The following is a 19,775-nucleotide window of genomic DNA, read 5'->3' on the forward strand; positions in this document are numbered from 1 at the left end:
GTGCAAGCCTTCCTCCATAGCCTGGCGGACTATATCAAAGACGAGCTTGTTTCCCATGACCCGCCCTCAACGCTTGATGCCGCCATTGACCTTGCCGTCCGCATTGACCGCCGTATACAGACCCGGAGGAGGGAGAAGGGCCGTCTCAGTCAACCTGCCATCCGCACTCGGGTCGATACCGCTTCTGTCCAGCCCCTGCCTGTCAAGTCCCATAGCCAACTCAATCAGCCTGAGCCCATGGAGATTGGCCGTGCCTCTCTGACTCCCGAGGAGCGTCGGCGCCGTCTAAGCTCCAACCTTTGCCTCTACTGTGGTGGCGAAAATCACCGTGTCGCCACTTGTCCGGCAAAAGCCGCAGCTCACCAGGTGTAGGGGAGATCCGGGTGAGCTCAACAAGCCTTCAGTCTCCCTCCATCCGAAAGACCCTGCTTCATCTCCGCCTTCAGCTTTCTGACAAGACTCATACATTGGCCGCCCTTGTGGATTCCGGAGCCGAAGCAAACATCATGGACCCTGAGCTTGCACAGCAACTGGGCGTGAACCATCATCAACTGACACAACCCATTCCTGCACGAGCCCTGGATGGGCATCATCTTGGCACTGTCACTCATATCTCCGCCCCTGTGACAATCCTGCTGTCAGGAAACCACCAGGAGTCCATCCAGTTTCACCTCCTACACTCACCTGGCCAACCACTCATTCTTGGATACCCGTGGCTCCGTCAGCACAACCCCCACATCGACTGGGAGACAGGAACAGTCCGTGAGTGGGGAAGGAGTTGTCACCAGACCTGTTTAAGGGGGGCCACCCTGCCCGTTCACCGGGAAAGATCTAGCGCTACCCCCGACATATCCAATGTTCCGGCCTGTTACCACAGCCTGAAAGAGGTGTTCAACAAATCCAAGGCGACATCTCTACCCCCACACAGACCCTATGACTGCGCGATTGATCTCCTGCCTGGCACAGCACCTCCCAAGGGTCGTCTGTATTCACTGTCAGCCCCGGAAAGAAAGGCCATGGAGGACTACATTAATGACTCTCTTGCCGCCGGGATAATTAGACCGTCATCTTCCCCCGCAGGAGCGGGATTCTTCTTTGTCGGCAAGAAGGACGGTTCTCTTCGTCCATGCATAGATTACCGGGGTCTGAACGACATCACGGTTAAGAATCGCTACCCACTGCCCTTACTTTCGTCTGCCTTCGAACTGCTGCAGGGAGCCACTGTATTCACAAAGCTGGACCTTCGCAATGCCTACCATCTGGTGCGGATGAGGGAGGGAGACGAATGGAAGACAGCGTTCAACACACCAACCGGCCACTATGAATATCTCGTCATGCCCTTCGGCCTCACCAATGCCCCAGCAGTTTTTCAAGCCCTAGTGAATGATATCCTCAGGGACATGCTAAATACGTTCGTATTTGTGTACCTTGACGATATTTTAATATTCTCAAAGACTCTGTCAGAACACACGCACCACGTCCAGTTGGTCCTGCGCCGCCTGCTGGAGAACTCTCTTTTCGTGAAGGCAGAGAAGTGCGAGTTCCATGCCAAAACCGTTTCATTCCTGGGGTATGTGGTGACCGAGGGCAGCATTCAGATGGATCTCACGAAGGTGTCGGCTGTCACTTCCTGGCCAGTTCCTGAGTCTCGGAAAAAGTTGCAACAGTTCCTGGGCTTTGCCAACTTTTATAGGAGATTCATCAGAAACTATAGCACAGTGGCTGCACCCCTCACGGCGCTAACCAGCACTAAACAACCGTACCAATGGACATCAGCTGCTGATAAGGCCTTCAATATCCTCAAGACATGTTTCACTTCTGCTCCCATCCTCCAGATGCCAGATGCAGCAAGGCAGTTTGTGGTGGAGGTAGATGCTTCGGACGTGGGAGTGGGTGCAGTGCTTTCTCAAAGAGCAGCTGAGGATGGCAAGATGCACCCCTGTGCCTTCTACTCCCGTCGGCTAACCCCTGCCGAATGCAACTACGACATTGGGAACCGCGAGCTGTTGGCTGTCAAGCTCGCCCTTGAAGAATGGCGGCACTGGTTAGAGGGGTCAAAGGAACCATTCGTAGTGTGGACAGACCACAAGAACCTGGAGTATATCCAAACAGCCAGGAGGCTGAACTCCCGTCAACAGCGGTGGTCTCTGTTCTTTACGCGCTTCAATTTCACGCTCTCCTACCGCCCGGGATCTCGCAACATCAAACCTGATGCTCTTTCCCGGATGTTTCAGAAGGACGAGACCACCGCCATGACAGCCCCCATTCTTCCCAGCCACTTGGTCGTAGCGGCCCTCACCTGGGAGATCGAGAAGCAGGTCATGGAGGCTCTTCGGGACCAGCCAGGTCCAAGCACCAGCGCCCCCAACCGTCTGTTTGTTCCAGCAAATCTCAGGTCACCTGTGATTCAGTGGGGGCACGAATCCCGTCTGGCCTGTCATCCCGGCATCACTCGCACCCTTCATCTGGTCCGCCAGCGGTTCTGGTGGCGGCGGATGAGACGGGATGTCCGAGAATTCATCCGAGCTTGTCCCACTTGTAACCGAAACAAGACCCCCAACCAGCCTCCTGCTGGGTTGCTGCAACCCCTACTCATACCCAAGAGGCCCTGGTCCCACGTTTCACTGGACTTTGTTACGGGCCTTCCGCCCTCTGACGGACACACAGTCATCCTTACCATTGTTGACCGCTTTAGTAAGATGACCCACTTCGTGCCCCTTCCCAAACTACCCTCTGCTAAAGAGACCTCCCAGGTGGTCCTGGAACATGTGTTTCGTATCCATGGCCTACCCCAGGATATAGTGTCAGACCGGGGCCCGCAATTCTCAGCAACCTTTTGGAAGGAGTTCTGTCATCTCCTTGGGGCCACCGCCAGCCTATCGTCTGGATTCCACCCGCAGTCAAACGGCCAGACTGAACGCATGAACCAGGAGCTGGAGAAGGCACTGAGGTGTGTGGCTTCCCAAAATCCCCGGGCCTGGGCTCAACACCTGCTCTGGGTGGAATATGCCCATAATTCACTCACCAGTTCCTCCACCGGGCTCTCCCCCTTTCAGTGTGTCTACGGGTATCAACCTCCACTGTTTGCCAGCCAGGAGGCGGATGCCACCTGTCCGTCTGCTCTTGCGTATGCCCGCCGCTGCCGCCGCACTTGGGCCCAGGCTCGCACTGTGCTCCTGAAGTCTGGAACCAGCTACGCCGTCGGTGCCAACCGACGGAGGACCCCAGCACCTACTTACCGGGTTGGTCAGAAGGTCTGGCTGTCTGCCCGGGATCTGCCGCTGCGGGTTGAATCACGAAAGCTGGCCCCTCGCTTCATTGGTCCTTTTCTTGTGCAGAAAGTCATCAGTCCAACGGCGGTCCGACTTCAGTTGCCCGCTTCCATGCGGGTCCACCCCACCTTCCACGTCTCCAAGGTCAAGCCGGTCCATGAAAGTCCCCTGGTCCCTGCAGCTCCGGCGCCACCTCCTCCGCGCCTCGTAGATGGCGGTCCTGTCTTCACCGTCCGGCGGCTGCTCCGCTCTAGGCGAAGGGGTAGGGGTCTCCAGTACCTCGTTGACTGGGAGGGATATGGTCCAGAGGAGAGGACCTGGATCCCGGCCAGGAGGATAGTGGACCGGACCCTTATCACTGACTTCCACCGACTACATCCTGATCAGCCTGCAATCCGTAGGGGCCGTCCAAGAGGGGTTCCTAGCCGTCCTGCCCGCCCTGCTTCCTGTCCTGTGCCTGACCCTGCTCCTGTCTCAGTGCCTGTCCTGTCTCCCGACCGTGACCCTCCAGCTCCTTCTGAGGATGAGGAGATTCACTCGGACCGCTCGGAGGAGTTCTGACCCGCCGCCTGCTCCCCTCCACCCTCCCGGCATGATGTTGTTCTTGGGACTTCTGGGGCCGTCCCTTGGAGGGGGGGTCCTGTCATGAGCACTCTCTCTCCCTGGTAGCAACATTAATTGCATTCAATTCTCTGCCACTCTGCTCACTCTCTCCCTACTCTGCCTAACGAGCTCCACCTGGCTCCGCCCTGCTCTGCTCTTGTTACCTGGCCAGCTGCACTGCATTTCCCACTCACCATCCTCACCTTGCCTCACTCTGTTCTAATTACTCTGCCAGCTGAACTGCATTTCCCCACTAACCTCTCCCAGTATATCAAGCCCTGTTTTTCAGCCAAGCCCTGTCAGATCGTCTTCAAACCCGGACCAGTAACCTGCCTGTCTGCGCTCTGACTCCTGTTTGTGATACCGATCCTTTCTTGACTGCCTCCTTGTTCTACTGCCCCGTCTATCCCGACCTGCCTTCTGGACCTCGACTACTCTCCGATCTTCAGCCCCTCCGGTACTCGATTCTGCCTTCTGTCTCTCACCACGATATTTGCCCAGCCCTGATCTGTACTTCTGCCTGCCATTCATATTGCTGTTGTGTGTGTGTTCCCCCAGGTCTCCGACCACCAGATGAGCGTGCCCAGACGCTTCACCACCCTCAGCCCGATACGCCGCTCCATCACTGGGGAACACACACACTAAGCACTTGGACTGGACACCCCCGGACATTTGGTGACCCCCTGTAGCACCCTTGGAACCCCTGACACCCCTGGCACTCCTCTTCCCGCCTGAAACCTTCAATAAAGAACTCTGAATTTGAACTTGCGCTCTTGGGTCCTCTTCTGTCCGTGACAATTATATGTTATAATAACGTCACTATAGCTCAATGCAAATTAGCAACACAAAGACAATGTGCTTTGCTAGGTCCGTGTCCTGGCTAGACGTGTATGTTGGTTATCTAGTTGAATAGCTAGACGTGTATGTTGTTTATCTAGTTGAATAGCTCCTAGACTGAAGCACAATGGGGTGGTTTGGTTGGAGTCACGTCACTGTCACCAGGGCAACTCTCTGAACATGCCTCAGACATGAGGCATCATGGCCAATACAACAACATGCAAGTGGAGTAACACGCAGGCTAATAGATGTGGAGGTGAAGAAACCAAACGTTCAAATCCAAAATGCCTCTATTGCTGTGATATTACACTGTACAGAAGACAAGGTCCTGAAGAGGAAATGTGATCATTCAAATGGCAGCCAAGTTATGGAATAAATGTACAAGTCAACTCCTGAGGCAACACACACTTAATTTGTTCATTTTACAGTCGCTCATTAACATTCATCAGGAGAAATTGAGCTTGCATTCATTTCTTTGTCATTTACAAAACAGTGAAAGAACCCCATCACACACACACCGACGTGAAGGAATGTGTCAGTAGCTGCCTAGATGCCACAGCCAACAAAGAGACACTCAGATGCAAAACGCAACGTCAAAAGAGAAAAAACGTGAATACATTTGCATGTGTGACTTGACTTGTGAATATGTATGGTCCTACACTCTTAGAAAAAAAAAGGGGCTATCTATACTGAACAAAAATATAAACGCAAAAAAAAGTGTTGGTCCCATGTTTCGTGAGCTGAAATAAAAGATCCCAGACATTTTCCATATGCACAAAAAGCTTATTTCGTACAAATGTTGTGCCCAAATGTGTTTACATCCCTGTTCGTGAGCATTTCTCCTTTGCCAAGATAATCCATCCACCTGACAGGTGTGGCATATCAAGAAGCTGATTAAACAGTATGATCATTACACAGGTGTACCTTGTGCTGGGGACAATAAAAGGCCACTCTAAAATGTGCAGTTTTGTCACACAACGCAATGCCACAGTTGTCTCAAGTGTTGAGAGAGTGTGCAATTGGCATGCTGACTGCAGGAATATCCAACAGATCTGTTGCCAGAGAATTGAATGTTATTTTCTCGAATTTGGCAGTATGTCCAACCGGCCTCACAACCGCAGACCACGTGTAACCACGCCAGTCCAGGACCTCCCCAGACCACGTGTAACCACGCCAGCCCAGGACCTCCACATCCGGCTTCTTCACCTGCGGGATAGTCTGAGGAGTATTTTGGTCAGGGCCTAATGAATTTATTTCAATTGACTGATTTCTTTCTATGAACTGTAACTCAGTAAAAATCTTTGAAATTGTTGCATGTTGCATATATTTTTGTTCAGTATAGAACCTCAAAGGGTTCTTCGGCTGTCCCCATAGGAGAACCCTTTGAAGAACCATTTTTGGTTCCAGGTAGAACCCTTTTGGTTCCATGTAGAACCCTTTCCACAGAGGGTGTGAGAGACCTTTGTTATGGAAATCACAACTAATCTCTATGCTAGACAGCAGTGGGAGAAAAAATACTTGAATCAGTTAAAGAACCCATTACCCTTTATGGTTGTGAGGTCTGGGGTCCGCTCACCAACCAAGAAATCACAAAATGGGACAAACACCAAATCGAGACCCTGCATGCATAATTCTGCAAAAATATCCTCTGTGTACAACGTAAAACATGAAATAATGCATGCAGAGCAGAATTAGGCCGATACCCGCTAATTATCCAAATCCAGAAAAGAGCGGTTAAATTCTACAGCCACCTAAAAGGAAGCGATTCCCAAACCTTCCATAACAAAGCCATCACCTACAGAGAGATGAACCTGGAGAAGAGCCCCCTAAGCAAGCTGGTCCTGGGGCTCTGTTCACAAACACAAACAGACCCCACAGAGCCCCAGGACAACAACACAATTAGACCCAACCAAATCATGAGAAAACATAAAGATAATTACTTGACACATTGGAAAGAATTAACAAAAAAACAGAGCAAACTAGAATGCTATTTGGCACTAAACAGAGAGTACACAGTGGCAGAATACCTGAACACTGTGACTGACCCAAACTGAAGGAAAGCTTTGACTATGTAAAGACTCAGTGAGGATAGCCTTGCTATTGAGAAAGGCCGCCGTAGGCAGACCTGGATCTCAAGAGAAGACAGGTTATGTGCACACAGCCCACAAAATGGGGGGAGGTTGGAGAGGTGTAGATGGAGAGAGGGAGAGAAAGGAGGGGTGTAGAGGCAGAGAGGGATGGAGAGGAGGGGTGTAGATGGAGAGAGGGATGGAGAGGAGGGGTGTAGATGGAGAGAGGGATGGAGAGGAGGGGTGTAGATGGAGAGAGGGATGGAGAGGAGGGGTGTAGATGGAGAGAGGGATGGAGAGGAGGGGTGTAGATGGAGAGAGGGATGGAGAGGAGGGGTGTAGATGGAGAGAGGGATGGAGAGGAGGGGTGTAGAGGCAGAGAGGGATGGAGAGGAGGGGTGTAGATGGAGAGAGGGATGGAGAGGAGGGGTGTAGATGCAGAGAGGGATGGAGAGGAGGGGTGTAGATGGAGAGAGGGATGAGAGGAGGGGTGTAGATGGAGAGAGGGATGGCGAGGAGGGGTGTAGATGGAGAGAGGGATGGAGAGGAGGGGTGTAGATGGAGAGAGGGATGGAGAGGAGGGGTGTAGAGGCAGAGAGGGATGGAGAGGAGGGGTGTAGATGGAGAGAGGGATGGAGAGGAGGGGTGTAGATGGAGAGAGGGATGGAGAGGAGGGGTGTAGATGGAGAGAGGGATGGAGAGGAGGGGTGTAGATGGAGAGAGGGATGGAGAGGAGGGGTGTAGATGGATTACGGGTGGCTTTGTTAAAAAGGATCTGGCTAAAGGGCAGCCGTCACCTTGGCTTGGACACTCTCATTGACTGCAGAGTTTGGGAGAAAGGCTAAGTACTCCCTGGGGGACGGGAGAGAGGTAGGGGGAGGCAGGAGAGGGGGAGGGGGAGGCAGGAGAGGGGGAGGGGGAGGGAGGAGAGGGGTAGGGGAGGCAGGAGAGAGGTAGGGGGAGGGAGGAGAGAGGTAGGGGGAGAAGGGTGGGTGTCTGTGTGTGTGTGTGTGTGTGTGTGTGTGTGTGTGTGTGTGTGTGTGTGTGTGTGTGTGTGTGTGTGTGTGTGTGTGTGTGTGTGTGTGTATGTGTTGGGGGGGTTCAGGATAGGTGGTAGGGCGGGTAGTGAAGGGCAGGATGGGTAGCCCCAGCGAGGGAGCCGACCCTGGTTCCTTTAGGGGTTACGTCATTATCCATCAGAGTGCCTGTCCCTGTCTGTCCGACCCCACTAACCTTATCATTTTAATTTGCCTCTTCTAGATTAGCCATCCTTAAGAGACCTCCCTCTCCTGAGACCCACTGCCATTGTTCTAACATTCAGCCTCCTACACATACACACACCCATATACACATCCCCCCCGACCCCGTCCCGGGGAGTGGATTGTTTAAACTCTCCCTGGCCCAGAGGTTGGTTACTGTAGGGACACAAGAACCAACAAACAGCCAGGAGCTAAACAGACATCTACCCAAATGCTGCCTCTACTGTGAGTTTGTGTGTGTGTGTGTGTGTGTGTGTGTGTGTGTGTGTGTGTACAGTTCAATCCCAGTACAGCTCAGGTAACAGCAGCTTCCAGCCACATAAAACGTTCCTCACTGCAGGCTATTTGTTGTATAATTAATTAGCTATAGCTGTACCTCAGACGACGCCCCAAAAACAACAATAGACTATAGTCTCTCTGTCTACCATGATGTAGGAGAAGACATTAGGGCTGGGACTACCTAGTCTATCCACAGGGCTGGGACTACCTAGTCTATCCACAGGGCTGGGACTACCTAGTCTATCCACAGGGCTGGGACTACCTAGTCTATCCACAGGGCTGGGACTACCTAGTCTATCCACAGGGCTGGGACTATCTGGTCTATCCACAGGGCTGGGACTACCTGGTCTAGCCACAGGGCTGGGACTACCTAGTCTATCCACAGGGCTGGGACTACCTAGTCTATCCACAGGGCTGGGACTACCTGGTCTATCCACAGGGCTGGGACTACCTAGTCTATCCACAGGGCTGGGACTACCTAGTCTATCCACAGGGCTGGGACTACCTAGTCTATCCACAGGGCTGGGACTACCTAGTCTATCCACAGGGCTGGGACTACCTAGTCTATCCACAGGGCTGGGACTACCTGGTCTATCCACAGGGCTGGGGATATCTGACTACCTGACTGCCTGACTACATGAGAGCTAGCTAGATTCATCCTGAGAAAACATGTAATTGACTGTATGTTTAAACTCCTTCTCACCAGAGTGAGTGATAGAGTGATATGAATAATCCACCAGGTTAGATTGACTGACAGTCCGTCCCAAGTAGTGCACTAAATAGGGAATAGTGTGCCATTTGTGACACACTGAGTCTTAGTGAGGAGAGGACTGAGAGGATCTTTAATACTTTAATATTGATGCAGTCAGGAAGATCTTAAATATTTTAAACCTCATATCACTCAAGGCAAATGTACCCCCTAGCTAAAGCCAAAGTTCAACCTCTGGGAGAGGAGAGAATACGAGAGAGAATGTCGAGTCATGACAGATTTCCAAATATATTCAAACTACTAAAGTAAGAATCATACATTTATTCTAGAAATGTGTCTCTCAAAGTCCAAAGCTTTGGACAAGCATATGGCCTAAGAGAACATGTCTCCATTTTCGACATCTCAATGTGTAGGCCTAAATATCTGTTGTTGATTGCTATTGTACACAGAGATGTGAACTGAGACGACTGAGATATCTTCAGCCATTTGTCTACGTGCCCTAGAAGGATGTTGGTTGGTGTTGTCGTGTGAGGAGGGTTTGGGCGGCTGCCTCCTTCCTCCTCTATCTGCCTCTGGCCTTGCTATCAAACGGACTAATTAAGCAATTAATCTCCCATCATTAACCTCAGATGACCCTCCTCCCCCCCTCTCCTCCCTGACGATGCCATGACATTGCTGCTCTGCCACATGAAATGCTTCCTCTCTCTCTCTCTCTAACTTTCTCTCTCTCTCTGTTATTTGGCCACTCTCCTCCCCTGTCTCTCTCCATCACGCTCTCTCTCTGTTGCTTCACTCCCCTCTCTCTCTACCCCCTCTTTCTCCTTCCCTCTCTCTAAACCCCTCTGTTGCTTCACTCCCCTCTCTCTCTACCCCCTCTTTCTCCTTCCCTCTCTCTAAACCCCTCTGTTGCTTAACTCCCACAAGCCCCCACCTCCCTCTCTCCCCCTGTCTCTGTTGTCCTGGCTGGGTTGGCTATCTGTCTCTGTTGTCCTGGCTGGGTTGGTCCCCTGTCTCTGTTGTCCTGGCTGGGTTGGTCCCCTGTCTCTGTTGTCCTGGCTGGGTTGGTCCCCTGTCTCTGTTGTCCTGGCTGGGTTGGTCCCCTGTCTCTGTTGTCCTGGCTAGGTTGGTCCCCTGTCTCTGTTGTCCTGGCTGGGTTGGTCCCCTGTCTCTGTTGTCCTGGCTGGGTTGGTCCCCTGTCTCTGTTGTCCTAGCTGGGTTGGTCCCCTGTCTCTGTTGTCCTGGCTGGGTTGGTCTAGGGGACCACAGCTGTGGACTAACAGTATTAGACTGCTCTCCAAGTGCCTCTCCATGCTGGATGTGGTTACTTTTAATTAAAATGAATCAATTTCCATCCCCGTCAATTTTCGCTGGGTGACCATATGGACACTTAAAAAACACAATCCAATTTCCATCCATCCAGCCGCCCACCCCTCTTCCTTATTCCCCGACCCTTCTGTTCCCCTGCACTCACGTCTGGACAGACATTGGCTAACCGGTTTACAGGATTCTACCCCAGCTCTTAACTCCATGTCAGATACTGCTACTGGCCCTTGAAGAAAACCTTTAAAAAGAGAAAAAAAGTTAACTTTCTCTTTCTGAGGCTTCTGGTATTGAACTGCTAGTAGGCTATGCCATTCAGAGGCAGTTACATGGCTATTAGCTACGCATATACAATTTATTTACCATTCACCGTTCTAGAAGGACTAAGGAGGCTTCTTGAGACAGCAGGGTAGGAGAGTGGCTTGGAAAAGTAATTCTAACCTTTTACATGAAGCTAACGTGTACCGTTGATTTGATTTGATTTGACATCCTACTCTTATCCACAGCGACTAAAAATCATAGTAAAAAATATTTTACATCCCAGGGTGATGCCTTATGACACATATATTTTACCGGTCTGTTTATGGCATCATACCACTCTTTGTCACTCCTTTCCATTTTTTGGGCATGGCGTGGACTTTATATGATAACACAAACTGATCTGGGATCAGGCTGGTACAGTAACAGGCGGGAGTACTAAGAGACACACGGTGGTCTCGGCTGTCATGAACGGGACACTATAGATGGCTCAGATTTAAAAACGAAAGACATATATCAAAAGCACCAAAGGTTTCCCATCAACGCCCAGGAAATAAGTCAAAAAGGGGATAAAGAGACAAGCCATTATATTTAAGGGATCATATATAGAACTGGTGGGTTTTGTTCTGTGTGACTTTCAGTATGACCTTGTTGGTGAAGGAGTGGTGGTCTATTGTGTTGTATATAGACCAGGTTGATTTACAATGGGTTCCCTAGGGTTTGTGTGTGTGTGTGTGTGTGTGTGTGTGTCTTCCCTAGGGATCAATGGGGTGTCTGAGGTCACCACTCAGGATTGATTACCTTGCCCCGTCTGTACAGGAGAAGGGTTAAATGCTCACATGAGACTAATGATGTCACAATGCCTCATATGACCACTAGATTCTGGAACACTGGGGTGGGAGGGATTCTGTTGTTCTACTGCCTTCTCAATACTGCATCTTAGAAAACAGGTGGAACGGTTTGGGTGCTAAAAGGGTAGGAAATACCAGAAATCTCACTGAACTGAAAAGCAACATGCATGTGAAAACAGGAGACAATACTTCCCTCTCCTGCTGTGAAAATGCACCAATTTGTAAGTGGGCTCTGGATAAGAGCGTCTGCTAAATGATGTCAATGTAAAATGACCTTTATCTAGGCTTATCTGTCTAGATATTTGGTGCAGGCAGGCAGCTATGATTATGCACCATCGTTAAGCAAAATGACTCAAATGTAAATGTAGGTTCCTTATATCACTATGTAGAGAAGCAGCCTGAGGTCTGACAGGCTAGGATAGATATCTGCCTCGTGTGGCTGGCTGTTTTGAATATGACCCAGACAACTGTCTACTGCTGTCCATAACTACTAGCCCTTTGTAGAGAGAGGCTCAGTGACTGTCCATATATCACTACTAGCCCTTTGTAGAGAGAGGCTCAGTGACTGTCCATATATAACTACTAGCCCTTTGTAGAGAGAGGCTCAGTGACTGTCCATATATCACTACTAGCCCTTTGTAGAGAGAGGCTCAGTGACTGTCCATATATAACTACTAGCCCTTTGTAGAGAGAGGCTCAGTGACTGTCCATATATCACTACTAGCCCTTTGTAGAGAGAGGCTCAGTGACTGTCCATATATAACTACTAGCCCTTTGTAGAGAGGGGCTCAGTGACTGTCCATATATCACTACTAGCCCTTTGTAGAGAGAGGCTCAGTGACTGTCCATATATAACTACTAGCCCTTTGTAGAGAGAGGCTCAGTGACTGTCCATATATCACTACTAGCCCTTTGTAGAGAGAGGCTCAGTGACTGTCCATATATAACTACTAGCCCTTTGTAGAGAGAGGCTCAGTGACTGTCCATATATCACTACTAGCCCTTTGTAGAGAGAGGCTCAGTGACTGTCCATATATAACTACTAGCCCTTTGTAGAGAGAGGCTCAGTGACTGTCCATATATCACTACTAGCCCTTTGTAGAGAGAGGCTCAGTGACTGTCCATATATAACTACTAGCCCTTTGTAGAGAGAGGCTCAGTGACTGTCCATATATCACTACTAGCCCTTTGTAGAGAGAGGCTCAGTGACTGTCTGTACTGTCTGATCAGAAGACGAGGTTTCCAGTTGGTCACAACACAGAGACTGTCTTTGTGTGAGAATTAAAAAGGCTCCACTGGGTGGTTTTATCTGGTAATGATCTGATGATTACTGGAGTGCGTTAGGCAGCAGAACAGAAGGGAGCAGCATTAGAAGGGGTCTGTCTGGGCCTATAGAGACAAGCCTCATATACATAGTATAGAGAGAGGACTTCAGAGTACCATATAAACCATGATAAGATAAAAGCATCCACCTCTTATTAATAGCATTGAACTACCTGTCTGTCTGTCTGTCTGTCTGTCTGTCTGTCTGTCTGTCTGTCTGTCTGTCTGTCTGTCTGTCTGTCTGTCTGTCTGTCTGGGCCTATAGAGAGGTAAGGCTTACACACACACAGTAGAGAGTAGATTAGAGGACCACATAGCTAGATAGAATCTACCACATCAGAATGAACATAGGCTAATTAACATGAAAAAATATATTCCAGTCAATTGTCTATCTTTGTTTCTGTTCTGACTAACGCAAGGGCTGAGTTTAATTTATTTACCACTCAAACATTACATAACCACTTCATTTTCACACACGCACCCATTCTATATGTTGGGGTCAGGGGGTCAGAGGTGATAAAGGGCTGAAATGACTCATCTCTGCATTGTTGTCGAGGAAATGGAGGCCTTGGCATACTGCATGCTGTCGGGATTATCGAGGGAGTAGAATAGCAGAGAATAGAATATGTTCTGAAGGTCAGTAATGCATTGACACGTGTTAAAATCTGAAGCTGTCGGTCACACAGAGAGCGCCAGGGAGGGTTGAAACGTGCGTGGTCTAATTGAATTACAGTGACCCTGTGACAGAGCTGTAGTTGAGGTCATGTTGCTGAATTAATTTGGTCCCTGAACCCTCCACTCCTACAGGGCATCTCTCCACGCTCAACCCCCAGGGGGCCACACAGAACCCAGGGGCCACACAGAACCCAGGGGCCCCAGAGACCCCAGGGGCCACACAGAACCCAGGGGCCACACAGAACCCAGGGGGCCACACAGAACCCAGGGGCCACACAGAACCCAGGGGCCACACAGAACCCAGGGGCCACACAGAACCCAGGGGCCCCAGAGCCTAGCAACAGTGACACATCTCAAAGAGAGCACTTCTCCAGACCCCAACCTTCATTAAGATGGACAGCAGGGTACTGAGGTCACACACACACACACACACACACCACACACACACACACACACACACACACACACACACACACACACACACACACACACACACACACACACACACACACACACACACACACACACACACACACACACACACACACACACACACACACACACTCTCCCTCAATTTCTCTTGCTCTCTCTCCATGTTCTGTTTCTATAATGCAAGGGAATATTCTACAGGACACCAGCAGACTGAGTGCATTTAGAAAGCAGCTGATTATGTTGCTAACAGAATCCGCCAAGGAGACCAAGTGGACTGGAGCAGTGTGTTCACCAAGGAGACCAAGTAGACTGGAACAGTGTGTTCACCAAGGAGACCAAGTGGACTGGAGCAGTGTGTTCACCAAGGAGACCAAGTGGACTGGAGCAGTGTGTTCACCAAGGAGACCAAGTGGACTGGAGCAGTGTGTTCACCAAGGAGACCAAGTGGACTGGAGCAGTGTGTTCACCAAGGAGACCAAGTGGACTGGAACAGTGTGTTCACCAAGGAGACCAAGTGGACTGGAACAGTGTGTTCACCAAGGAGACCAAGTGGACTGGAGCAGTGTGTTCACCAAGGAGACCAAGTGTAAATGGACTGGGCCCGGTTTCCCAAAAGCATCTTAAGGCTAAGTTCATCGTTACAGCCTTCGTAGGAGCATCGTTAAATCTCTGAGCTGTTTCTTAAAACCATCTTTATTAACGTTGCACTTGAAAGCGTTTGTACGCTAACGCCTGCCTCAGACCACTCGTAGAACAGCTAAGTTCGCAGTGCTAGCTGTGCCACTAGAGATCCTGGTTCGAATCCAGGCTCTGTCGTAGCCGGCCGCGACCGGGAGACCCATGGGGCGGCACGCAATTGGCCCAGCGTTGTCCAGGGTAGGGGAGGGAATTGCCGGAAGGGATGTAGTTCAGTTGGTAGAGCATGGCGTTTGCAACGCCAGGGTTGTGGATTTGATTCCCACGGGGGGCCAGTATGAAAAAAAAAAAAAAAAAAAAGTGTATGCACTCACTAACTGTAAGTCGCTCTGGATAAGAGCGTCTGCTAAATGACTAAAATGTAAAATGTAAAGTGCGTCGTTTTGCCCTCCCGCGTTACATTATACATAGAAGATCTCCGCTCAACGGAATCACATGGCTTCATCCGTCTCTATGTGACCACCGATGACTTCAGAACAAAGTTGACTACAAATATAAAGTTGCCAATGTCTTTGCAATTGATATAAGCAAGCAAAATATAAAAATAAAGCTTCAAATGAAAACAGAGATGACTGCATTAAAATATAAACAGTAAGCCATAGGCCTATTTCAACCATATTGAAATAGGCTACATTTCATGTTCAATCAATTGAGTTCTATTTTGCTACTTGTGTGCTACTGTCTGTTATTTGTCATGATGTGTAGAACTAACATGCGCAATGATGTGCCACATCTGTGATTTAGTGCATTTTCCTTGGGTAAGCATTAGAATAAGCCGTAGGTGGTAATATCTCTCTAGGAGCTGATCCGTCATTAGTGCTGTGGAATAATTATCATGTTAAGGTAAGATTTGAATGGAGAAAGCTGATCCGAGAGCAGCGCTCCCTTTCTTTTCGATCCTATCAGTATCGACAAATGCTCCAACGACGCACTTAGTGAACGTTCTCTCTGCGGGGTGTTTTGGGAAACGCATGTTACATCTTCGGCCGTTGTAGGAAAGGATGCATGGCCGTGGTCCCTCTGCAGCTCAGCTGGTAGAGCGTGGCGCTTGTAACGCCAGGGTAGTGGGTTCGATCCCCGGGACCACCCATACGTAAAAAATGTATGCACACATGACTGTAAGTCGCTTTGGATAAAAGCGTCTGCTAAATGGCATATTATTATTATTATTGAAACACTCGTAAGCCTAAGTTACAGCTCCGTCGGGAAACTGGGCCCTGGAGTGGTATGTACAGAGTTAAATTAAGCAGCAAATTGCACAGCATGAGCAGAGCCTCCTTAAGCAACCAACAAACAAACAAACAAACAAGCTAGAGAGCAAATTAATATTCAGCAATACAGTTTAATTTACTGTGTTAGTGCACTTCTGTTAAGAGGCAGACTGACTGAACCAATTATACGATGAACTACGAGTTGTAGTCTATTTGGTCCCTCAATCTGTATAAATCTAAAGAAACATACAGCTTTGTTCATGTACTATAATATATGCCATTTGGCAAATGCTTTTATCCAAAGAAACGTACAGTAGAGTGAGAGGACAGGAATCAAACCCACTAACCTAGTGTTACTAACACCATGCAACATAGGTTTGTACAGTGGGGAAAAAAAGTATTTAGTCAGCCACCAATTGTGCAAGTTCTCCCACTTAAAAAGATGAGAGAGGCCTGTAATTTTCATCATAGGTACACGTCAACTATGACAGACAAATTGAGAGAAAAAAATCCAGAAAATCACATTGTAGGATTTTTTATGAATTTATTTGCAAACTATGGTGGAAAATAAGTATTTGGTCACCTACAAACAAGCAAGATTTCTGGCTCTCACAGACCTGTAACTTCTTGTTTAAGAGGCTCCTCTGTCCTCCACTCGTTACCTGTATTAATGGCACCTGTTTAAACTTGTTATCAGTATAAAAGACACCTGTCCACAACCTCAAACAGTCACACTCCAAACTCCACTATGGCCAAGACCAAAGAGCTGTCAAAGGACACCAGAAACAAAATTGTAGACCTGCACCAGGCTGGGAAGACTGAATCTGCAATAGGTAAGCAGCTTGGTTTAAAGAAATCAACTGTGGGAGCAATTATTAGGAAATGGAAGACATACAAGACCACTGATAATCTCCCTCGATCTGGGGCTCCACGCAAGAACGGTGAGCAAAAATCCCAGAACCACACGGGGGGACCTAGTGAATGACCTGCAGAGAGCTGGGACCAAAGTAACAAAGCCTACCATCAGTAACACACTACGCCGCCAGGGACTCAAATCCTGCAGTGCAGACGTGTCACCCTGCTTAAGCCAGTACATGTCCAGGCCCATCTGAAGTTTGCTAGAGTGCATTTGGATGATCCAGAAGAGGATTGGGAGAATGTCATATGGTCAGATGAAACCAAAATATAACTTTTTGGTAAAAACTCAACTCGTCGTGTTTGGAGGACAAAGAATGCTGAGTTGCATCCAAAGAACACCATACCTACTGTGAAGCATGGGGGTGGAAACATCATGCTTTGGGGCTGTTTTTCTGCAAAGGGACCAGGACGACTGATCCGTGTAAAGGAAAGAATGAATGGGGCCATGTATCGTGAGATTTTGAGTGAAAACCTCCTTCCATCAGCAAGGGCATTGAAGATGAAACGTGGCTAGGTCTTTCAGCATGACAATGATACCAAACAGACTGCCCGGGCAACGAAGGAGTGGCTTCGTAACAAGCATTTCAAGGTCCTGGAGTGGCCTAGCCAGTCTCCAGATCTCAACCCCATAGAAAATCTTTGGAGGGAGTTGAAAGTCCGTGTTGCCCAGCGACAGCCCCAAAACATCACTGCTCTAGAGGAGATCTGTATGGAGGAATGGGCCAAAATACCAGCAACAGTGTGTGAAAACCTTGTGAAGACTTACAGAAAACGTTTGACCTGTGTCATTGCCAACAAAGGGTATATAACAAAGTATTGAGAAACTTTTGTTATTGACCAAATACTTATTTTCCACCATAATTTGCAAATAAATTCATTAAAAATCCTGCAATGTGATTTTCTGGATTTATTTTTCTCATTTTGTCTGTCATAGTTGACGTGTACCTATGATGAAAATTACAGGCCTCTCTCATCTTTTTAAGTGGGAGAACTTGCACAATTGGTGGCTGACTAAATACTTTTTTTCCCCCACTGTATGTATTCTGGCATGATCTTAGGGTATAGTTTAAAAGCATGTTTTTAGTCATAAATAAAGTACAGTACTTACTGTCAGCCTGAGAGGAGAGCACCAGGCAGCTGAGTAGCAGCAGGAGTGGCGCCGCCCCCCTGGGCAGGAGGGGAACTGCAGGGTGAATGTTAGGCACCATGATGGCCCAGGTTGGCACAGCGACTCCTCCTCGCTCCCCTCAACGAAGACACACAGCGACTCCTCCTCGCTCCCCTCAATGAAGACACACAGCGACTCCTCCTCGCTCCCCTCAACGAAGACACACAGCGACTCCTCCTCGCTCCCCTCAACGAAGACACACAGCGACTCCTCCTCGCTCCCCTCAACGAAGACAGACACCTCACACCTCACCTCACACGATCAAATACAGACACCTGGAAGGAGACAGAGAGAAGACAGGACGTTAGTGTTTTCATTCAAACACTTCATTTGATCTGATCTGAACTGACGGAAGTCAACAACAACATCTGCAAAATGCTGGTACAAAAGCCAGACAAGAAAAGAGTAGCTTGGATCCATCAAAGACACAATTGGTAACAACAATATCCAGAATATATCACCCAAGATACCATTAGCAGAAACAGTTTAGTTAAATGTTATAAATGGGGTATAACAATCAACAGCGAATCGTGGTGAGACAACTAAGAAAACGAACTCCTCCCAGAAGGGTGATAGCTACCCCCCTAACACCTCCTTGACAGGCGATAGCTACCCCCCTAACCCCTCCTTGATGGGGTATACAGTGAGGGAAAAAAGTATTTGATCCCCTGCTGATTTTGTACGTTTGTCCACTGACAAAGACATGATCAGTCTATAATTTTAATGGTAGGTTTATTTGAACAGTGAGAGACAGAATAACAACAACAAAATCCAGAAAATGCATGTCAAAAATGTTATAAATATATTTGCATTTTAATGAGGGAAATAAGTATTTGACCCCTCTGCAAAACATGACTTAGTACATGGTGGCAAAACCCTTGTTGGCAATCACAGAGGTTAGACGTTTCTTGTAGTTGGCCACCAGATTTGCACACATCTCAGGAGGGATTTTGTCCCACTCCTCATTGCAGATCTTCTCCAAGTCATTAAGGTTTCGAGGCTGACGTTTGGCAACTCGAACCTTCAGCTCCCTCCAAAGATTTTCTATGGGATTAAGGTCTGGAGACTGGCTAGGCCACTCCAGGACCTTAATGTGCTTCTTCTTGAGCCACTCCTTTGTTGCCTTGGCCGTGTGTTTTGGGTCATTGTCATGCTGGAATACCCATTAACGACCCATGTTCAATGCCCTGGCTGAGGGAAGGAGGTTCTCACCCAAGATTTGACGGTACATGGCCCCGTCCATCGTCCCATTGATGCGATGAAGTTGTCCTGTCACCTTAGCAGAAAAACACCCCCAAAGCATAATGTTTCCACCTCCATGTTTGACGGTTGGGATGGTGTTCTCGGGGTCATAGGCAGCATTCCTCCTCCTCCAAACATGGCGAGTTGAGTTGATGCCAAAGAGCTCCATTTTGGTCTCATCTGACCACAACACTTTCACCCAGTTCTCCTCTGAATCATTCAGATGTTCATAGGCAAACTTCAGACGGGCCTGTATATGTGCTTTCTTGAGCAGGGGGACCAAGGGAGATTGACCGTTTTTTTGTGTTTCTTCCATTTGTGAATAATCGCACAAACTGTTGTCACCTTCTCACCAAGCTGCTTGGCGATGGTCTTGTAGCCCATTCCAGCCTTGTGTAGGTCTACAATCTTGTCCCTGACATCCTTGGAGAGCTCTTTGGTCTTGGCCATGGTGGAGAGTTTGGAATCTGATTGATTGATTGCTTCTGTGGACAAGTGTCTTTTATACAGGTAACAAGCTGAGATTAGGAGCACTCCCTTTAAGAGTGTGCTCCTAATCTCAGCTCGTTACCTGTATAAAAGACACCTGGGAGCCAGAAATCTTTCTGATTGAGAGGGGGTCAAATACTTATTTCCCTCATTAAAATGCAAAT

General features: G+C 48.8%; 1 protein-coding gene across 1 annotated transcript in view; it reads right to left on the reverse strand.

Annotated features, from left to right (window-relative positions):
• The window catches only part of LOC311114552 (uncharacterized protein), a gene marked incomplete at both ends in the record, with an annotated part of 34,876 nt that extends 16,744 nt beyond the window's left edge, over positions 1–18,132 (reverse strand). Inside the window, one exon of the mRNA XM_084189794.1 lies at positions 17,821–18,132. Coding sequence (XP_084045920.1) covers positions 17,821–18,132 — 312 coding nt within the window. The remainder of the gene's footprint in view (positions 1–17,820) is intronic.
• Positions 18,133–19,775: the final 1,643 nt, after the last annotated feature.

The sequence above is a fragment of the Coregonus lavaretus genome, assembly GCF_964263955.1.
Source record: "Coregonus lavaretus genome assembly, contig: HAP1_SCAFFOLD_4342, whole genome shotgun sequence".
Lineage (NCBI taxonomy): Eukaryota > Metazoa > Chordata > Actinopteri > Salmoniformes > Salmonidae > Coregonus > Coregonus lavaretus.